The following is an 18,101-nucleotide window of genomic DNA, read 5'->3' on the forward strand; positions in this document are numbered from 1 at the left end:
CAGTTAGGAGACTATTGCAATAATCAATGCGGGAGATAATTAGAACATGGATTATAATTTTAGCAGTGTCTTGTGTAAGGTATGGTCGTATTTTGGATATGTTTTTTAGATGCATGTAACATGATTTTGAGACAGATTGAATGTGGGGAACAAAGGACAGATCAGAGTCAAGGATGACATCTAGGCAGCGAGCTTGTGGGGTAGGGTAGATAGTCGAGTTTTCAACAGTGATAGAGATATCAGGTTGGTACCTACTATTGGCCGGTGGAAATATAATTAACTCTGTCTTTGAAATATTAAGTTTGAGGTGGCGAGATGTCATCCAAGATGAAATGGCAGAAAGGCATTCAGTGACAAGGCACCAGTACAGATAGGGACAAATCAGGGGAGGATAGGTAGATTTGAGTATCATCTGCGTAGAGATGATACTGAAATCCAAAAGAGCTGATTAGTTTACCAAGAGATGAGGTATGAATAGAGAAAAGCAGAGGACCCAAGACTGAGCCTTGCGGTACTCCAACTGAAAGAGGTAGCGAAGAGGAGGTAGATTAAGAGAAGGGAACACTGAAGGAGCGATTAGATAGGCAGGATAGGAACCAAGAAAGGGCTGTGTCTTTAAGACCTAGGGATTGTAGTGTTTGTATGAGAAGAGAGTGGTCAACAGTTTCAAAGACAGCAGATAGATCTAGAAGAATAAGTAGTGAGTAATGACCTTTAGACTTAGTAGTGACCGAGTCATTAACCACTTTAATCAGTGCTGTCTCTGTGGAGTGTTGGGAACGGAAGCCTGACTGAAGTGGGTCCAATAAATTGTGTGAGTTAAGAAAGAGTGTGTGTCGAGTGTAGGCAAGTCTCTCAAGTAGCTTAGAGAGGCAAGGGAGCTGAGAGATAGGGCAGTAGTTTGAGAAAGAGTTAGGGTCAGAATTTTGTTTTTGTTTTTCAAAATGGGAGTAATCACTGCATGCTTGAACAGTGAAGGAAAAATACCAGTGGAGAGAGAGAGAGATTAGAGATGTTAGTTAAGGTAGGGATGAGCACCAGAGACAGAGCTTTACTTATTTGTGAGGGTAAAGGATCAAGAGTAGGAGGTAGTAGGGAAGCAGGATGAGAAGAGTGATGATACTTCATCTTCATTTGTGGGATCAAATGAAGAGAGAGTGCCAGAGGGTTCATGTAAAGAACTGAGCAGGTCACTGGCTGCCGAAGAGCATACCATTTCATCTCGGATTTTATCAATCTTCTCTTTGAAGTAGGAAGCAAGATCTTGTGCCTTGATTGTGGCTGGTGGGGTAGGTGAGGGAGGATTCAGAAGTGATTTAAATGTATTAAAGAGTCGTTTGGGGTTAGAGGCTTGAGCAGAGATAAGAGTTTGGAAATATGTTTGTTTGGCAGTGTCCAGGGCATTTCTATAAGAGTGGTAGACAGTCTTATATGTGAGGAAGTCACTTGAAATGCGAAATTTACACCACTGACGTTCAAGTTTACGTGTGAGTATTTGTAGTTGTCTTGTTAATTTAGAGTGCCATGGTTGACATCTAGGCCTACGTGGAGTGTGATGGGTAGCTGGAGCCACTTCATCAAGGGCTAGTCTGGTTCAGGTGTGATACCGCCATATCAGGAGAGGTGAATGCAGAAATAGGTGAAAGCAGTTGTTGGAGTGAGGTGGAAAGTTCTTGAAGAATAACTGTGTTAATATTTCTGCGGGTTTGAGGAGGATTGGAGGACTTCAGCAACACAGAGTTTGAATTAACGGAGGAGAGCATGCAGGTGATAAGGTTGTGATCTGAGAGGGGGAAAGGAGTGTTAGTGAGTTCAGAAATGGAGCATAGTCTGGTGAATACTAGCTCAAGGCAGTGGTCCTCCTGATGAGTAGAGGAGTCAGTCCATTGGGAGAGGATGAGAGAGTAGTTTGGAGGCGTGAGCAGCAGATTTAGGACAATCAATAGCAATATTGAAATCACCCATGATGATGGTGGAGCATCATCTTATTATATGTGCTTAGCGGCTCCCCCATCCCCCCTGCACTAGGTAGTCAGCGCTGCTGCCGCCACTGGACAGTACCAATTGTAATATTTATCTCCTGTAAGCCAAGTCCTACAGGAAAGTGAAACTGGGCGTACCGAGAAAAGAACAGTGCAATAATCTTGCTCTATAAACTGAAATTTATTTTCTGCATTGCTCCGATGCTCTACGAGAGACACCCTCATTTCACCCAACCCGTCCCGACCTCTTCCTCTCAGGTTGCTTCTCCTGTTGCATCTCAGTGGAAATCTAGGCACACTACTGAGTACCAAGGCACACCTTGTTCATGTCGACCTAATGTCCGACACAACCTATTTCTAGTGTCGACCTACCCACTGTCGACCAATGGGTGTCGACCTAATGGGTGTCAACATAATTGGTGTCGACCTTGAGTCCCAGACCCTCTGTAAATTACCTCTACTGTGTGAAGGGGAAGGCGGCGCTTCTAAATTAAACATTGGAATAAACCTAGAACCTGGCATCAGCAATTTGTTTTGTTTAGCGAGCTCAAACAATAACCTTTATTCCTTCCAGGTGTTTTATTAGTACATATTATATCGCAGAGTAAGCAGACATCTAAATTTCACAAGAGCCTTAATTATATCAAAGTCAAATATAAACATAAGCAACCTGTAAACGCCACGGGACTGACTTGAAATTACAGTAATTGGCCTCACATCAAAGATTGTAATGGAATACTGACCTTGTAACCCGCTCTGTGCCTAGGGACAGAAGTATAGCCATCACACGGTATGTGACAACTATGGCGCCAGAATTGATGGATCCTAGCAAGGTTGAAGCCCTATACGGGCCCCAACAAGATTGTACTGGCTCCTTTAGGTTCTCAGAAGGTCACTGGGGGGCAGGCGGGATTGAATTGCATCTCCAGACCACCAATCCAAATTTTCATTGGGCCATGACATTACACAAATGCTGCACAAATATGTCTCCTCGAACCATTGCACAATAATTATACACAATATTGAAATGCACAAATTACACATTTTTTTATTGAAGCATCACATGTAATACAAAGTATAGATTAAAATAGTGCAATAAAAACAGGCATTGCCACCAGCAGAAAAGAAAACAATTGCAGTGCAACCTCAACATATGCAATACAATAGTACAGTTACAATAGACAATGTCCCCAGCAGATAATAAAGACAATAAAAGTGCCCTCTTTAAATATAACAGAACCCTTGCAGGAGACATGTATTGGAATTGATAAATACAATGGTTGGTGGAACATGATTACAAATGACATATTTACTAATTGGATATATATAAAGATTGGGCACATTTGCAGGAGAGGCAGTTGGCCTCTTGTTTCAATATCTTGCCATATTGTGTCCTATATATGGCTATGCCTGTCAGCAGTGTAAATGAAGGTCCCACAGGGGAATGCTGTGATAGGGGCCCATATTTAGGGGTGGGGCCAGTCTCCAGGGGGGGTGTGGCCAGCCACCACATTGGTTTGCCTAAACATATGAGAATGCATGGTCTGGACCACTTGTAAATATATATATATATATATATATATATATATATATATATATATATATATATATATATATATATATATTAGTGATGTGCACCGGAAATTTTTGCTTTGTGTTTTGGTTTTGGATTGGGTTCCGCAGCCGTGTTTTGGATTCGGACGCGTTTTAGCAAAACCTCCCTGAAAATTTTTTGACGGATTCGGGTGTGTTTTAGATTCGGGTTTTTTTTACAAAAAAAACTCAAAAACAGCTTTAATCATAGAATTTGGGGGTCATTTTGATCCCATAGTATTATTAACCTCAATAACCATAATTTCCACTCATTTCCAGTCTATTCTGAACACCTCACAATATTATTTTTAGTCCTAAAATTTGCACAGAGGTCGCTGGATGACTAAGCTAAGCGACCCAAGTGGCCGACACAAACACCTGGCCCATCTAGGAGTGGCACTGCAGTGTCAGACAGGATTGCAGATTTAAAAAATAGTCCCCAAACAGCACATGATGCAAAGAAAAAAAAGAGGTGCACCAAGGTCGCTGGATGGCTAAGCTAAGCTAAGTGACCCAAGTGGCCGACACAAACACCTGGCCCATCTAGGAGTGGCACTGCAGTGTCAGACAGGATGGCACTTCAAAAAATTGTCCCCAAACAGCACATGATGCAAAGATAAATGAAAGAAAAAAGAGGTGCAAGATGGAATTGTCCTTGGGCCCTCCCACCCACCCTTATGTTGTATAAACAGGACATGCACACTTTAACAAACCTATCATTTCAGCGACAGGGTCTGCCACACGACTGTGACTGAAATGACTGGTTGGTTTGGGCCCCCACCAAAAAAGAAGCAATCAATCTCTCCTTGCACAAACTGGCTCTACAGAGGCAAGATGTCCACCTCCTCCTCATCCTCCGATTCCTCACCCCTTTCACTGTGTACATCCCCCTCCTCACAGATTATTAATTCGTCCCCACTGGAATCCACCATCTCAGGTCCCTGTTTACTTTCTGGAGGCAATTGCTGGTGAATGTCTCGACGGATGAATTGATTATAATTCATTTTGATGATCATCATCTTCTCCACATTTTCTGGAAGTAACCTCGTACGCCGATTGCTGACAAGGTGAGCGGCTGCACTAAACACTCTTTCGGAGTACACACTGGAGGGGGGGGGGGCAACTTAGGTAAAATAAAGTCAGTTTGTGCAAGGGCCTCCAAATTGCCTCTTTTTCCTGCCAGTATATGTACGGACTGTCTGACGTGCCTACTTGGATGCGGTCACTAATATAATCCTCCACCATTCTTTCAATGGTGAGAGAATCATATGCAGTGACAGTAGATGACATGTCAGTAATCGTTGGCAGGTCCTTCAGTCCGGACCAGATGTCAGCACTCGCTCCAGACTGCCCTGCATCACCGCCAGCGGGTGGGCTCGGAATTCTTAGCCTTTTCCTTGCAGCCCCAGTTGCGGGAGAATGTGAAGGAGGAGCTGTTTACGGGTCACGTTCCGCTTGACTTGACAAGTGTCTCACCAGCAGGTCTTTGCAACTCTGCAGACTTGTGTCTGCCGGAGAGATACAACGTAGGCTTTAAACCTAGGATCGAGCACGGTGGCCAAAATGTAGTGCTCTGATTTCAACATTTCCTGGTTAAGCGAATGAAGGGCTCCATCCACAAGTCCCACATGCCTAGCGGAATCGCTCTGTTTTAGCTCCTCCTTCAATCTCTCCAGCTTCTTCTGCAAAAGCCTGATGAGGGGAATGACCTGACTCAGCCTGGCAGTGTCTGAACTGACTTCACGTGTGGCAAGTTCAAATGGTTGCAGAACCTTGCACAACGTTGAAATCATTCTCCACTGCGCTTGAGTCAGGTGCATTCCCCCTCCTTTGCCTATATCGTAGGCAGCTGTATAGGCTTGAATGGCCTTTTGCTGCTCCTCCATCCTCTGAAGCATATAGAGGGTTGAATTCCACCTCGTTACCACCTCTTGCTTCAGATGATGGCGGGGCAGGTTCAGGAGTGTTTGCTGGTGCTCCAGTCTTCGGCACGTGGTGGCTGAATGCCGAAAGTGGCCCGCAATTCTTCGGGCAACCGACAGCATCTCTTGCACGCCCCTGTCGTTTTTTAAATAATTCTGCACCACTAAATTCAATGTATGTGCAAAACATGGGACGTGCTGGAATTTGCCCACATGTAATGCACGCACAATATTGGTGGCGTTGTCCGATGTCACAAATCCCCAGGAGAGTCCAATTGGGGTAAGCCATTCTGCGATGATGTTCCTCAGTTTCCGTAAGAGGTTGTCAGCTGTGTGCCTCTTATGGAGAGCGGTGATACAAAGCCTAGACTGCCTAGGAACGAGTTGGCGTTTGCGAGATGCTGCTACTGGTGCCGCCGCTGCTGTTCTTGCTGCGGGAGGCAATACATCTACCCAGTGGTCTGTCACAGTCATATAGTCCTGAGTCTGCCCTGCTCCACTTGTCCACATGTCCGTGGTTAAGTGGACATTGGGTACAACTGCATTTTTTAGGACACTGGTGACTGTTTTTCTGAGGTCTGTGTACATTTTCGGTATCGCCTGCCTAGAGAAGTGGAACCTAGATGGTATTTGGTACCGGGGACACACTAACTCAATTAATTCTCTAATTCCCTGTGAATTAACGGTGGATACCGGACACACGTTTAACACCACCCAGGCTGCCAAGGCCTGAGTTATCTGCTTTGCAGCAGGATGACTGCTGTGATATTTCATCTTCCTCGCAAAGGACTGTTGGACAGTCAATTGCTTACTGGAAGTAGTACAAGTGGTCTTCCGACTTCCCCCCTGGGATGACGATCGACTCCCAGCAGCAACAATAGCAGCAGTAGTAGGCGTTACACTCAAGGATGCATCGGAGGAATCCCAGGCAGGAGAGGACTCGTCAGACTTGACAGTGACATGGCCTGCAGGACTATTGGCTTTCCTGTCTAAGGAGCAAATTGACACTGAGGGAGTTGGTGGTGTGGTTTGCAGGAGCTTGGTTACAAGAGGAAGGGATTTAGTTGTCAGTGGACTGCTTCCGCTGTCACCCAAAGTTTTTGAACTTGTCAATGACTTCTGATGAATGTGCTCCAGGTGACGTATAAGGGAGGATGTTCCGAGGTGGTTAACGTCCTTACCCCTACTTATTACAGCTTGACAAAGGCAACACAGGGCTTGACAAATGTTGTCCGCATTTCTGTTAAAATAATTCCACACCGACGAGGTGATTTTTTTTGTAATTTGACCAGGCATGTCAATGGCCATATTCGTCCCACAGACAACAGGTGTCTCCCCGGGTGCCTGACTTAAACAAACCATCTCACCATCAGAATCCTACTTGTCAATTTCCTCCTCAGCGCTAGCAACACCCATATCCTCATCCTGGTGTACTTCAACAGTGACATCTTCAATTTGACTATCAGGAACTGGACTGCGGGTGCTCCTTCCAGCACTTGCAGGGGGCGTGCAAATGGTGGAAGGCGCCACCTCTTCCCGTCCAGTGTTGGGAAGGTCAGGCATCGCAACCGACACAATTGGACTCTCCTTGGGGATTTGTGATTTAGAAGAACGCACAGTTCTTTGCTGTGCTTTTGCCAGCTCAAGTCTTTTCATTTTTCTAGCGAGAGGATGAGTGCTTCCATCCTCATGTGAATCTGAACCACTAGCCATGAACATAGGCCAGGGCCTCAGCCGTTCCTTGCCACTCCGTGTCGTAAATGGCATATTGGCAAGTTTACGCTTCTCATCAGATGCTTTTAATTTAGATTTTTTTTTGGGTCATTTTACTGAACTTTTGTTTTTTGGATTTTATATGCTCTCTACTATGACATTGGGCATCGGCCTTGGCAGACGACGTTGATGGCATTTCATCGTCTCGCCCATGACTAGTGGCAGTAGCTTCAGCACGAGGTGGAAGTGGATCTTGATCTTTCCCTATTTTACCCTCCACATTTTTGTTCTCCATTTTTTAATGTGTGGAATTATATGCCAGTAATATATCAATAGCAATGGCCTACTGTACCGTACTGCTATATATTATATACTGGTGGTCAGCAAAATTCTGCACAGTCCTCCTACTATATAATACTGCGCACAACTAAAATGCACCACAGGTATGGATGGATAGTATACTTGACGACACAGAGGTAGGTAGAGCAGTGGCCTACTGTACCGTACTGCTATATATTATATACTGGTGGTCAGCAAAATTCTGCACTGCCCTCCTACTAAATATACTGCGCACAACTAAAATGCACCACAGGTATGGATGGATAGTATACTTGACGACACCAAGGTAGGTAGAGCAGTGGACTACTGTACCGTACTGCTATATATTATATACTGGTGGTCAGCAAAATTCTGCACTGTCCTCCTACTATATAATACTGCGCACAACTAAAATGCACCACAGGTATGGATGGATAGTATACTTGACGACACAGAGGTAGGTAGAGCAGTGGACTACTGTACCGTACTGCTATATATTATATTCTGGTGGTCAGCAAAATTCTGCACTGTCCTCCTACTATATATACTGCGCACACCTAAAATGCACCACAGGTATGGATGGATAGTATACTTGATGACACAGAGGTAGGTAGAGCAGTGGACTACTGTACCGTACTGCTATATAATACTGGTGGTCACTGGTCAGCAAAATTCTGCACTGTCCTCCTATACTACAATGCAGCACAGATATGGAGTGTTTTTCAGGCAGAGAACGTAGATATTTTCAGCACACTGAGCACAGATATTTGCAAGCACACTGAGCACAGATATTTGCAGCACACTGAGCACAGATATTTGCAGCACACTGAGCACAGAAACTGAGAGAACGCTGCACATCCTCTCCCTATCATCTCCAATGCACGAGTGAAAATGGCGGCGACGCGCGGCTCCTTATATAGAATACGAATCTCGCGAGAATCCGACAGCGGGATGATGACGTTCGGGCGCGCTCGGGTTAGCCGAGCAAGGCGGGAGGATCCGAGTCTGCCACGGAACCGTGTAAAATGGGTGAAGTTCGGGGGGGGGTTCGGATTCCGAGAAACCGAACCCGCTCATCACTAATATATGTGTATATATATATATATATATATATATATAAAATAAATACTGCTAGTGCTGGCATGATAATGTTCCAGATTAATAACAGCAATGCACTGTAGAAAATACACCATAGTCCTGTGCAGGATAAGGTAACATATGTATAATATATAATTCAAGTGCACAGTCTGGAACCTGATTCTTAGAGGGGGAGGTGGGCCTCCATACAGTGGGGCCCACCAAGGGTTCCACCTGTACTCCTGTGGGCCAGTATAATCCTGCTCGTCAGTACTGGTAGAACACAGTTATTCCTTTTACACACGTGGTTTATTAAACGGCACGTTGGAGCTATAGGGTTCTATTTTCATCATCCAGTTTTTGTACTGAGATGTTTTTCCCTCTCATTAGGTGGACGCGTCCCCAAGGTTTGACGGTATCGGATTTAATCCCTTCGAAGCCGGAGCTGGCAGCTCAAACCAAGACTCCCCAGTCTGCCCGTATCCTCAAAACAATGTGCGTTCATAAAAAAGAAATTAGTACACAATACAGTGTTGTGGGAGATAAGAACCCAATGAGAGGGGTGAGAGAGGTCACAATTGATGTGGACATTAACAGTCATGGGATTTGATTAAAACAAAAATGTAATTTTTTTCAGGTTAATCTCTTATACTGTATATATATATATACATATACATATACATATACATATATATATATATATATATATATATACATATACATATACACACACACACCAGACAGACAGACGGACAGACAGAGGGGTATATTTACTAAGGTCCCGATTTTGACCGAGATGCCGTTTTTTCATCAAAGTGTCATCTCGGTAATTTACTAAGCAAAAATCACGGCAGTGATGAGGGCATTCGTAATATTTTGGAAGTCCTAGGAAAAAATCACGAATCAATACACCATCGGTCAAATACGCCTGCAATTTGTTAGAAATCGGGAATTTACTAAAAAGTGCAAAACACAAACACTGCCGACAATAGCCAAACACTGCCGTGATAAAATACAAATCGTGAAAAAGTGCTAAAAAAAAACAGACCTGCTTTTTTATCCCGTGTTTGTATAGGCATGCACGGATCCATGAGATCCGTGCATGTTTTTCAGTGGGAAGGGGGGGGGGGAAATGTTCTAAATTTTCTGGAAAAAAAATTGCGTGGGGTCCCCCCTCCTAAGGCAAACCAGCCTCGGGCTCTTTGAGCCGATCCTGGTTGCAGAAATATGGGGAAAAAATGGACAGGGGTTCCCCCATATTTAAGCAACCAGCATCGGGCTCTGCGCCTGGTCCTGGTTCCAAAAATACGGGGGACAAAAAGAGTAGGGGTCCCCCGTATTTTTGAAACCAGCACCGGGCTCCACTAGCTGGACAGATAATGCCACAGCCGCGGGTCACTTTTATACAGTGCCTTGCGGCCGTGGCATCAAATATCCAACTAGTCACCCCTGGCCGGGGTACCGTGGGGGAGTGGGGACCCCTTTAATCAAGGGGTCGTCCCCCCCAGCCACCCAAGGGCCAGGGGTGAAGCCCGAGGCTGTCCCCCCCCCCCCCATCCAATGGGCTGCGGATGGGGGGCTGATAGCCTTTGTGATAAGTGTTTTATATTGTTTTTAGTAGCAGTACTACAAGGCCCAGCAAGCCTCCCCCGCAAGCTGGTACTTGGAGAACCACAAGTACCAGCATGCGGCGGAAAAATGGGCCCGCTGGTACCTGTAGTACTACTACTAAAAAAATACCCCAATAAAGACATTACACACACCTTGAAAGTATAACTTTAATACATCCATCCACACCTCCATATACACATACTTACCTTATGTTCACACGCAGGTCGGTCCTCTTCTCCAGTAGAATCCATGGTGTACCTGTAGAAAAAATTATACTCACATATTCCAGTGTTTTCGGCTCCTCTGTAAATCCTTTTGTAATCCACGTACTTGAAAAAATAAAAAAACGGATACCCGACCACGAACTGAAAGGGGACCCATGTTTTCACATGGGCCCCCTTTCCCCGAATGCCAGAAACCCACTCTGACTGATGTCTAAGTGGGTTTCTTCAGCCAATCAGGGAGCGCCACGTTGTGGCACCCTCCTGATCGGCTGTGTGCTCCTGTACTGTATGACAGGCGGCACACGGCAGTGTTACAATGTAGCGCCTATGCGCTCCATTGTAACCAATGGTGGGAACTTTCAGGTCAGCGGTGAGGTCACTTTCGGTCAACCGCTGACCTGAAAGTTCCCACCATTGGTTACAATGGAGCGCATAGGCGCTACATTGTAACACTGCCGTGTGCCGCCTGTCATACAGTACAGGAGCACACAGCCGATCAGGAGGGTGCCACAACGTGGCGCTCCCTGATTGGCTGAAGAAACCCACTTAGACATCAGTCAGAGTGGGTTTCTGGCATTCGGGGAAAGGGGGCCCATGTGAAAACATGGGTCCCCTTTCAGTTCGTGGTCGGGTATCCGTTTTTTTATTTTTTCAAGTACGTGGATTACAAAAGGATTTACCGAGGAGCCGAAAACACTGGATTATGTGAGTATAATTTTTTCTACAGGTACACCATGGATTCTACTGGAGAAGAGGACCGACCTGCGTGGGAACATAAGGTAAGTATGTGTATATGGAGGTGTGGATGGATGTATTAAAGTTATACTTTCAAGGTGTGTGTGTAATGTCTTTATTGGGGTATTTTTTTTAGTAGTAGTACTACAGGTACCAGCGGGCCCATTTTTCCGCCGCATGCTGGTACTTGTGGTTCTCCAAGTACCAGCTTGCGGGGAGGCTTGCTGGGCCTTGTAGTACTGCTACTAAAAACAATATCAAACACTTATCACAAAGGCTATCAGCCCCCCATCCGCAGCCCATTGGATGGGGGGGACAGCCTCGGGCTTCACCCTGGCCCTTGGGTGGCTGGGGGGGGGGGCCCCTTGATTGAAGGGGTCCCCACTCCCCCAGGGTACCCCGGCCAGGGGTGACTAGTTGGATATTTGATGCCACGGCCGCAAGGCACTGTATAAAAGTGACCCCCGGCTGTGGCATTATCTGTCCAGCTAGTGGAGCCCGGTGCTGGATTCAAAAATACGAGGGACCCCCTACTCTTTTTGTCCCCCGTATTTTTGGAACCAGGACCAGGCGCAGAGCCCGATGCTGGTTGCTTAAATATGGGGGAACCCCTGTCCATTTTTTCCCCATATTTCTGCAACCAGGATCGGCTCAAAGAGCCCGAGGCTGGTTTGCCTTAGGAGGGGGGACCCCACGCAAATTTTTTTTTACATTTAAACTTTATTTATATTTTTAACAAAGTGCACAATGAAGCCCAGCACGGATCTCTCAGATCCGGCCGAGATTCATTGTATTAAAGTCGGCAGTGTTTTACAAGTCACTAACGTAAAACACTGCCAAAAAAAAACGAATGACATCGACATCGGAAAACCCGAAAATGCAGAATACGGCAGCTTAGTAAATTAGTCGTTATCAATTCAAAAAGTTGCACATTTACACTTTCGATGTCATTCGTGATTGAACTTTGACCTCAAACGGGAAAACACGAATCTTAGTAAATTTACCCCAGAATCTCTATTCTGCAGTAAGAAGGACGTGGCCCATCCTTGTGTGGCACATAATAATATTGGGGGTCATTCCGAGTTGTTCGCTCGCTGACGATTTTTGCAGCGCAGCGATCAGGTAAAAAAATGGTAAAACTGCGCATGCGTATGCACCGCAATGCGCAGGCGCATCATACAGGTACAAAGAGGATCGCTGATGGCCGATGGATTTAGCGAAGATTGCATTCGCACAGCTGATTTCAAGGAGATTTACAGGAAGAAGACGTTTATGGGTGTCCACTGACCGTTTTCTGTGAGTGTTTGGAAAAACGCAGACGTGTCCAAGCGTTTGCAGGGCGGGTGTCTGACGTCAATTCCGGGACTTAACAGGCTGAAGTGATCACAATGGCTGAGTAAGTCTAGAGCTACTGTACTCTGAAACTGCAAAAAACTTTTTCGTCCCGCTCGGCTGCACGCGCTTTCGCACACTTGCAAAGGAAAAATACACTCCCCCGTGGGCGGCGACTATGCGTTTGCACGGCTGCTAAAAGTAGCTAGCGAGCGATCAACTCGGAATGAGGGTCATTGAGGGTCATTCCGAGTTGATCGCTCGCTAGCAATTTTTAGCAGCCGTGCAAACGCTATGCCGCCGCCCACTGGGAGTGTATTTTAGCTTAGCAGAAGTGCGAACGGTTGTATCGCAGAGTGGCTACAACATTTTTTTGTGTAGTTTCAGAGTAGCTCAAAACCTACTCCGCGCTTGCGATCACTTCAGACTATTCAGTTCCAGATGTGACGACACAAACCCGCCCAGCGTTCACCCAGCCACGCCTGCGTTTTTCCTGGCACGCCTGCGTTTTTCTGCACACTCCCTGAAAACGGTCAGTTGCCACCCAGAAACGCCCACTTTATGTCAATCACTCTGCGGCAGTCAGTGCAACCGAAATGCATCGCTAGACCCTGTGTAAAACTACATCGTTCATTGTGCCCGTACGTCGCGCGTGTGCATTGCGCTGCATGCGCATGCGTAGAACTGCCGTTTTTTAGCCCGATCGCTGTGCTGCGAACAAATGCAGCTAGCAATCAACTCGGAATGACCCCCATTGTGCAGTGTCTGGATGTGTAGGAAGCCACTTTTTTCTATTATTACGTCAGTATGCCAAGGGTCCATGCCCCTTGGACGTCAGTACCAATGAGCATGTACCTTCCTTGTCGGGACTCTACACATTGCCAGCCAATTACCTGGCATGATCGTCATCCAACAAGTGGGGCAAAAATAAATCTCTGAGCCAGGTCATGGCTTGTATACATGGGAAGCCCCAAGACATCCTAAAGCACAACAGTTATTCTGGCAGTAGGAAAATAAAAGGTTATAATCCCAGGCTGAGGGCATGATATATCCCTGCGGCAATCCACGAGCATCAACCCTAGGATTTGTTCTGACAAAAACTCATAAAATGGCAATTGCACATACCTATCTGTTGCCTTCATAGTAGTATGAAATGGGATTAAACATACTTCACTACTGATGCAGCTGTTTTATGGTTGATCTTAATTGCCTTACAGGGGGCCTTTCCGGATGCAGAAGAAATCTTTAGAGGCATAGATAGTGCATCACCAAGATGGCCATTTCCAATCACATATGAGATTCCCGGCAGTAATTTGGTAAGTCACAAACAGAGGGTAAAGACTGTTTTGAGACTGGAGAAACCAGTCTAAACCACAATGAGCTCAAGGCAAAGTGCCAGTTTGGACCTCATTCTCACTTAGGAGGAGATTTATCAAACCTCCTAAATAAGATACGTCGAGGTGTTGCCCATAGCAACAAATCAGATTCTAGCTAGTATAGTCTATAAAAGAGAGCTACAATCTGATTGATTGCTTTGGATACACCTGCACTTGTCATCTTTAGAAGGTGTGATAAATATGTCCCCCTAAGGCTCTTAGGTTTGCCTCTCCTTCCTCTTAGTCATGTGATACCACTTTCAGACAGAATACTCGGCAATTCCCTGGCATTTCAGTGCCGGGTCGTGTTGCCGAGCTCTGTCTGACCCCCCCTTTCACACAGAGAAGCAAATTACCAGGGAATTTCGACCCTGTAATTTGCGGTTCAAAATGGGTATTTCGTCTGTGTGAAAGGGTCAACCCGAGTCGAAATTCCTGGGTCTCCAACCCTGGTAAATTTCAGGGTCAAAATCCCGGGAATTTCAATCCGGGTTGACCCTTTCACACAGAAAAAGGTATTTTTCATGAAATTACCGGGTAGAACTGCTTCACCCAGTAATTTCATTTTCTGTGTGAAAGGCGTATTAGAGTACAGTATTAAAGGTGAACATCAATTTAAAATGTTTCCAAAAAAAACAGACATCTAATTGGTATGTTTTATTTTTGTTATGAATGGAAAGTGTAGTTTTAACTGTCTATTTCCTGACCTGAGTCCTGACCTGACGGAACTGTCTCGCAGATTAAAACTTTTGTCCCGATTGCAGGATATTTAGGAGGTTTGTGCCACTGAGGCCGGCGCTGTTAAGTTGTGTGCCCCTATGATGTTACTTATACATGTGTCTGGTGTGCGCAGAATTAAAGGGTTGTTTTTAGGAGAGGAAAAGGTTACTGGGGTGGTGTTTCACATGCACTGGGCATGCACCTGAGGCATGCGGGGTGGTGTATTGCCACCATTTTATGGGAGTGTCAAGGCCAGCGTCTGCATCTTCCTATGCAGATATACTGGCCTCAGCAGCACATATAGGGGGTCATTCCGAGTTGTTCGCTCGTTATTTTTTTCTCGCAACGGAGCGATTAGTCGCTAATGCGCATGCGCAATGTCCGCAGTGCGACTGCGCCAAGTAAATTTGCTATGCAGTTAGGAATTTTACTCACGGCATTACAAGGTTTTTTCTTCGTTCTGGTGATCGTAATGTGATTGACAGGAAGTGGGTGTTTCTGGGCGGAAACTGGCCGTTTTATGGGAGTGTGTGAAAAAACGCTACCGTTTCTGGGAAAAACGCGGGAGTGGCTGGAGAAACGGAGGAGTGTCTGGGCGAACGCTGGGTGTGTTTGTGACGTCAAACCAGGAACGACAAGCACTGAACTGATCGCACTGGCAGAGTAAGTCTCGAGCTACTCAGAAACTGCACAGAGAAGTCTTTTCGCAATATTGCGAATCTTTCGTTCGCAATTTTGATAAGCTAAAATTCACTCCCAGTAGGTGGCGGCTTAGCGTGTGCAAAGCTGCTAAAAGCAGCTTGCGAGCGAACAACTCGGAATGACCCCCATGAGGTAGCCAATCTGAGTAGCCTTACGCTTACTCAGACAGCCAATGCTGCAACCATCGCAACTGATGGGCACAATGGTGATCCAATGCTGCAACTTTGGACGCAGCAGTCAGATCAGCGATACTGATATTAGGCTTCTTTAAACTTCAGACACCTCCTGCGGCAGCAGCGATGCAGTTAGCGTCAATCTCTGAATCACCCCATTAATCTGTAACCTGTTGTCTCAGTGTCAGACTTGCATGAAACAAGACCACCTTTCTCTGGTGGCTGGTTTCTGTTCTGCATGGAAAAGGGGGTATGCAGCTCTGTCCAGTCAATGTCAGGATTGCACCGCGCTTCTCTCAGATATCAGTGCCAGGACAGTTGGTAAGCCCTAGACCCTCTATAGTCAGATGGAGGGGCTGTTAGGTGAAAACTACATTTTAGGTAAAGTTATATTTTAAAACATTTAAGAACATGGCCCATAATAAGTATGTGACACAGGTGCAGTGATATAGAGGCATGAATTGTGTTGCTTCTCTCTTTTCTCACAGGTGAGATCGGACAACGGTGACTTCTCCACCCCGAATATGGGTGAGTGCTGAATTGTGACACAAAGCTAGAACATATTACCAGTAGGAGAATAAAGGGCCGGATTCAGAGCTGGATTTTTTTTACATTTTATTTTCTTGAAGCCCGAGGTGCATGACTTCATTACCCAGTGTCTGTGCAAAACGTGCTGGGGGCGTAGGACCTTGGACCCTCTCCGAAAGGAGAATGGCCCCGTTACTCCCCAACACCTCAGAGCCGAAAGGCCTACTGAGGGGAAAAAGGGTCTGCGGGTCCCTCCTTGCCGAAGCACAGAGGGATCCTCGGGTATTCCCAGGGTTGGACGAAGCTTCCCCCTGGGGAACGAAAACAGCCTCTAGCCCTCCCCAAAAGGAGAGGGCCTCAGCTAACTAGGGGAGAGGGTGGTCCATAAGGGTCTCACCTACACCCCGACAAAACCGTGACAAACACACAAAAAACACAAAATAAGTGCAGTGTACTGCAAAACACGTGAATAAATAAATAAGTCCCAGCCAGAAGGCCGGGGGGGGGGGTTCTGTATAAAAAATTATTCCTGCCCTAGCCAAAAGGCCAGGGCATAGGAAAAAGGTGCAGCAGAAGTTGGGGAAGTGAAAGTGCAAAGTGCCGTACTAGTGCAAAGGTGGACAGTCATCGCCAGTGCATGTTCGGGCACCCCTGGCTCTTCCAGCACCAGGGGCACATATCACCTCGGGCTTCAGATTGCTCCCGACCTCCAGCCAGACCAAGCTTCATACCCACTCTATGTTGGCATAGTGCGATGGATTGATACCATAGGTGTGCAGCAGCAGGTCTTATAGATAAAGGATCACCTCAGGAGTTACCTTGTATTCAGACAGAACGAGACTTGAGATGTATATCTTCTTTATATAGTACTGAGTACCAGGATCAATATAACAACAGGTTTCAGTAACAGCTTCTTAACTTAAACATGTCAGTAACATGAGCTGCTCAGCTCACCTCCTTTCTCAGAGACTTTTCTAGAACACACACGTGAGGAGGAAGAACAAAAAAGTACATGCATATACAGCAGACAAACAATACACCTCTGTAAGTATACAGTGCCATCTGCTGCCCCTGTACGGTAACTACATGCATATAAACAAACCCATAGTCTGTTGTACATATTTCAACACCCCTTCTCAACAGACTGGGTTTCTTCAGTTAGACCCATCTTTGACGTAAGTCTCCAATGTCTCTCTCTGGTAAGAGGCTTAGTCATGATATCAGCTGTCATATCTTCTGTTGGGCAATAGTTCATCTCTATAAGACCTTGTTCCTGTAGATCCCTCAGGAAGTGATGCTTGATATCAATGTGCTTGGTTCTTGGGTTCACTCTTTCTGTTTGCGCTAATGCAAGGCATCCTTGATTATCCTCATATATCTTGATAGGTTCTTCTTGAGGCATTCCTAGGTCTGATAGTAGTTGCATTAACCATACCACTTCTTGACTGGCGTGAGCTGCTGCGATATATTCAGCTTCTGTAGAAGATAGTGCTACGGTAGACTGCTTCTTGCTTGTCCAGCTGATTAATCCTTCTCCGATAGAGAATAGATATCCACTTGTGGATTTTCTGTCACTTGTGTCTCCAGCCCAATCTGCGTCAACATATCCTGTTAACTTGTGACTTGTGTTTGCTGAGAGCTTAAGCTTCTTGTTAATCGTTCCCTTTAAGTAACGAATTACCCTCTTAACTGCATTCCAATCCATCTTGGTTGGTTTAGAGGCTTTTCTGCTTAAAATCCTGACTGCTGTGGAGATATCTGGTCTGGTGACGGTTGCAATGTATAGCAATTTTCCTATGGCTTTTCTGTATAGATGGTTATCCTGTAACAGGTTGCTCTGATCATTTGGTTCCTTTTCATAACTTGTCTCCATAGGAGTGCTTGCTGTCTTCGCATCTTGTATACCAAATTCCTCAATGGTTTCCTGAATTTTGTATTTCTGACTTAGTGTGAATGTTCCATCATCTTCTCTTGAGATTTGCATTCCCAAGTAATGCGTTATGTGGCCGAGGTCTTTTGTTTCAAACTGACGGTTTAGTTCTTGTAGCAATTCAATTTCGTCCCCTTCTTGTTCAAAACAAACTAGCAAATCGTC

General features: G+C 45.6%; 1 protein-coding gene across 1 annotated transcript in view; it reads left to right on the top strand.

Annotated features, from left to right (window-relative positions):
* The window catches only part of LOC134970191 (IST1 homolog), a 52,492-nt gene that overhangs the window by 22,719 nt on the left and 11,672 nt on the right, over positions 1–18,101 (top strand). The window contains exons 7-9 of the mRNA XM_063946212.1: positions 8,996–9,100; positions 13,725–13,823; positions 15,967–16,006. Coding sequence (XP_063802282.1) covers positions 8,996–9,100; positions 13,725–13,823; positions 15,967–16,006 — 244 coding nt within the window. The remainder of the gene's footprint in view (positions 1–8,995; positions 9,101–13,724; positions 13,824–15,966; positions 16,007–18,101) is intronic.

The sequence above is a fragment of the Pseudophryne corroboree genome, chromosome 11 (genome assembly GCF_028390025.1).
Source record: "Pseudophryne corroboree isolate aPseCor3 chromosome 11, aPseCor3.hap2, whole genome shotgun sequence".
NCBI classification, from domain to species: domain Eukaryota; kingdom Metazoa; phylum Chordata; class Amphibia; order Anura; family Myobatrachidae; genus Pseudophryne; species Pseudophryne corroboree.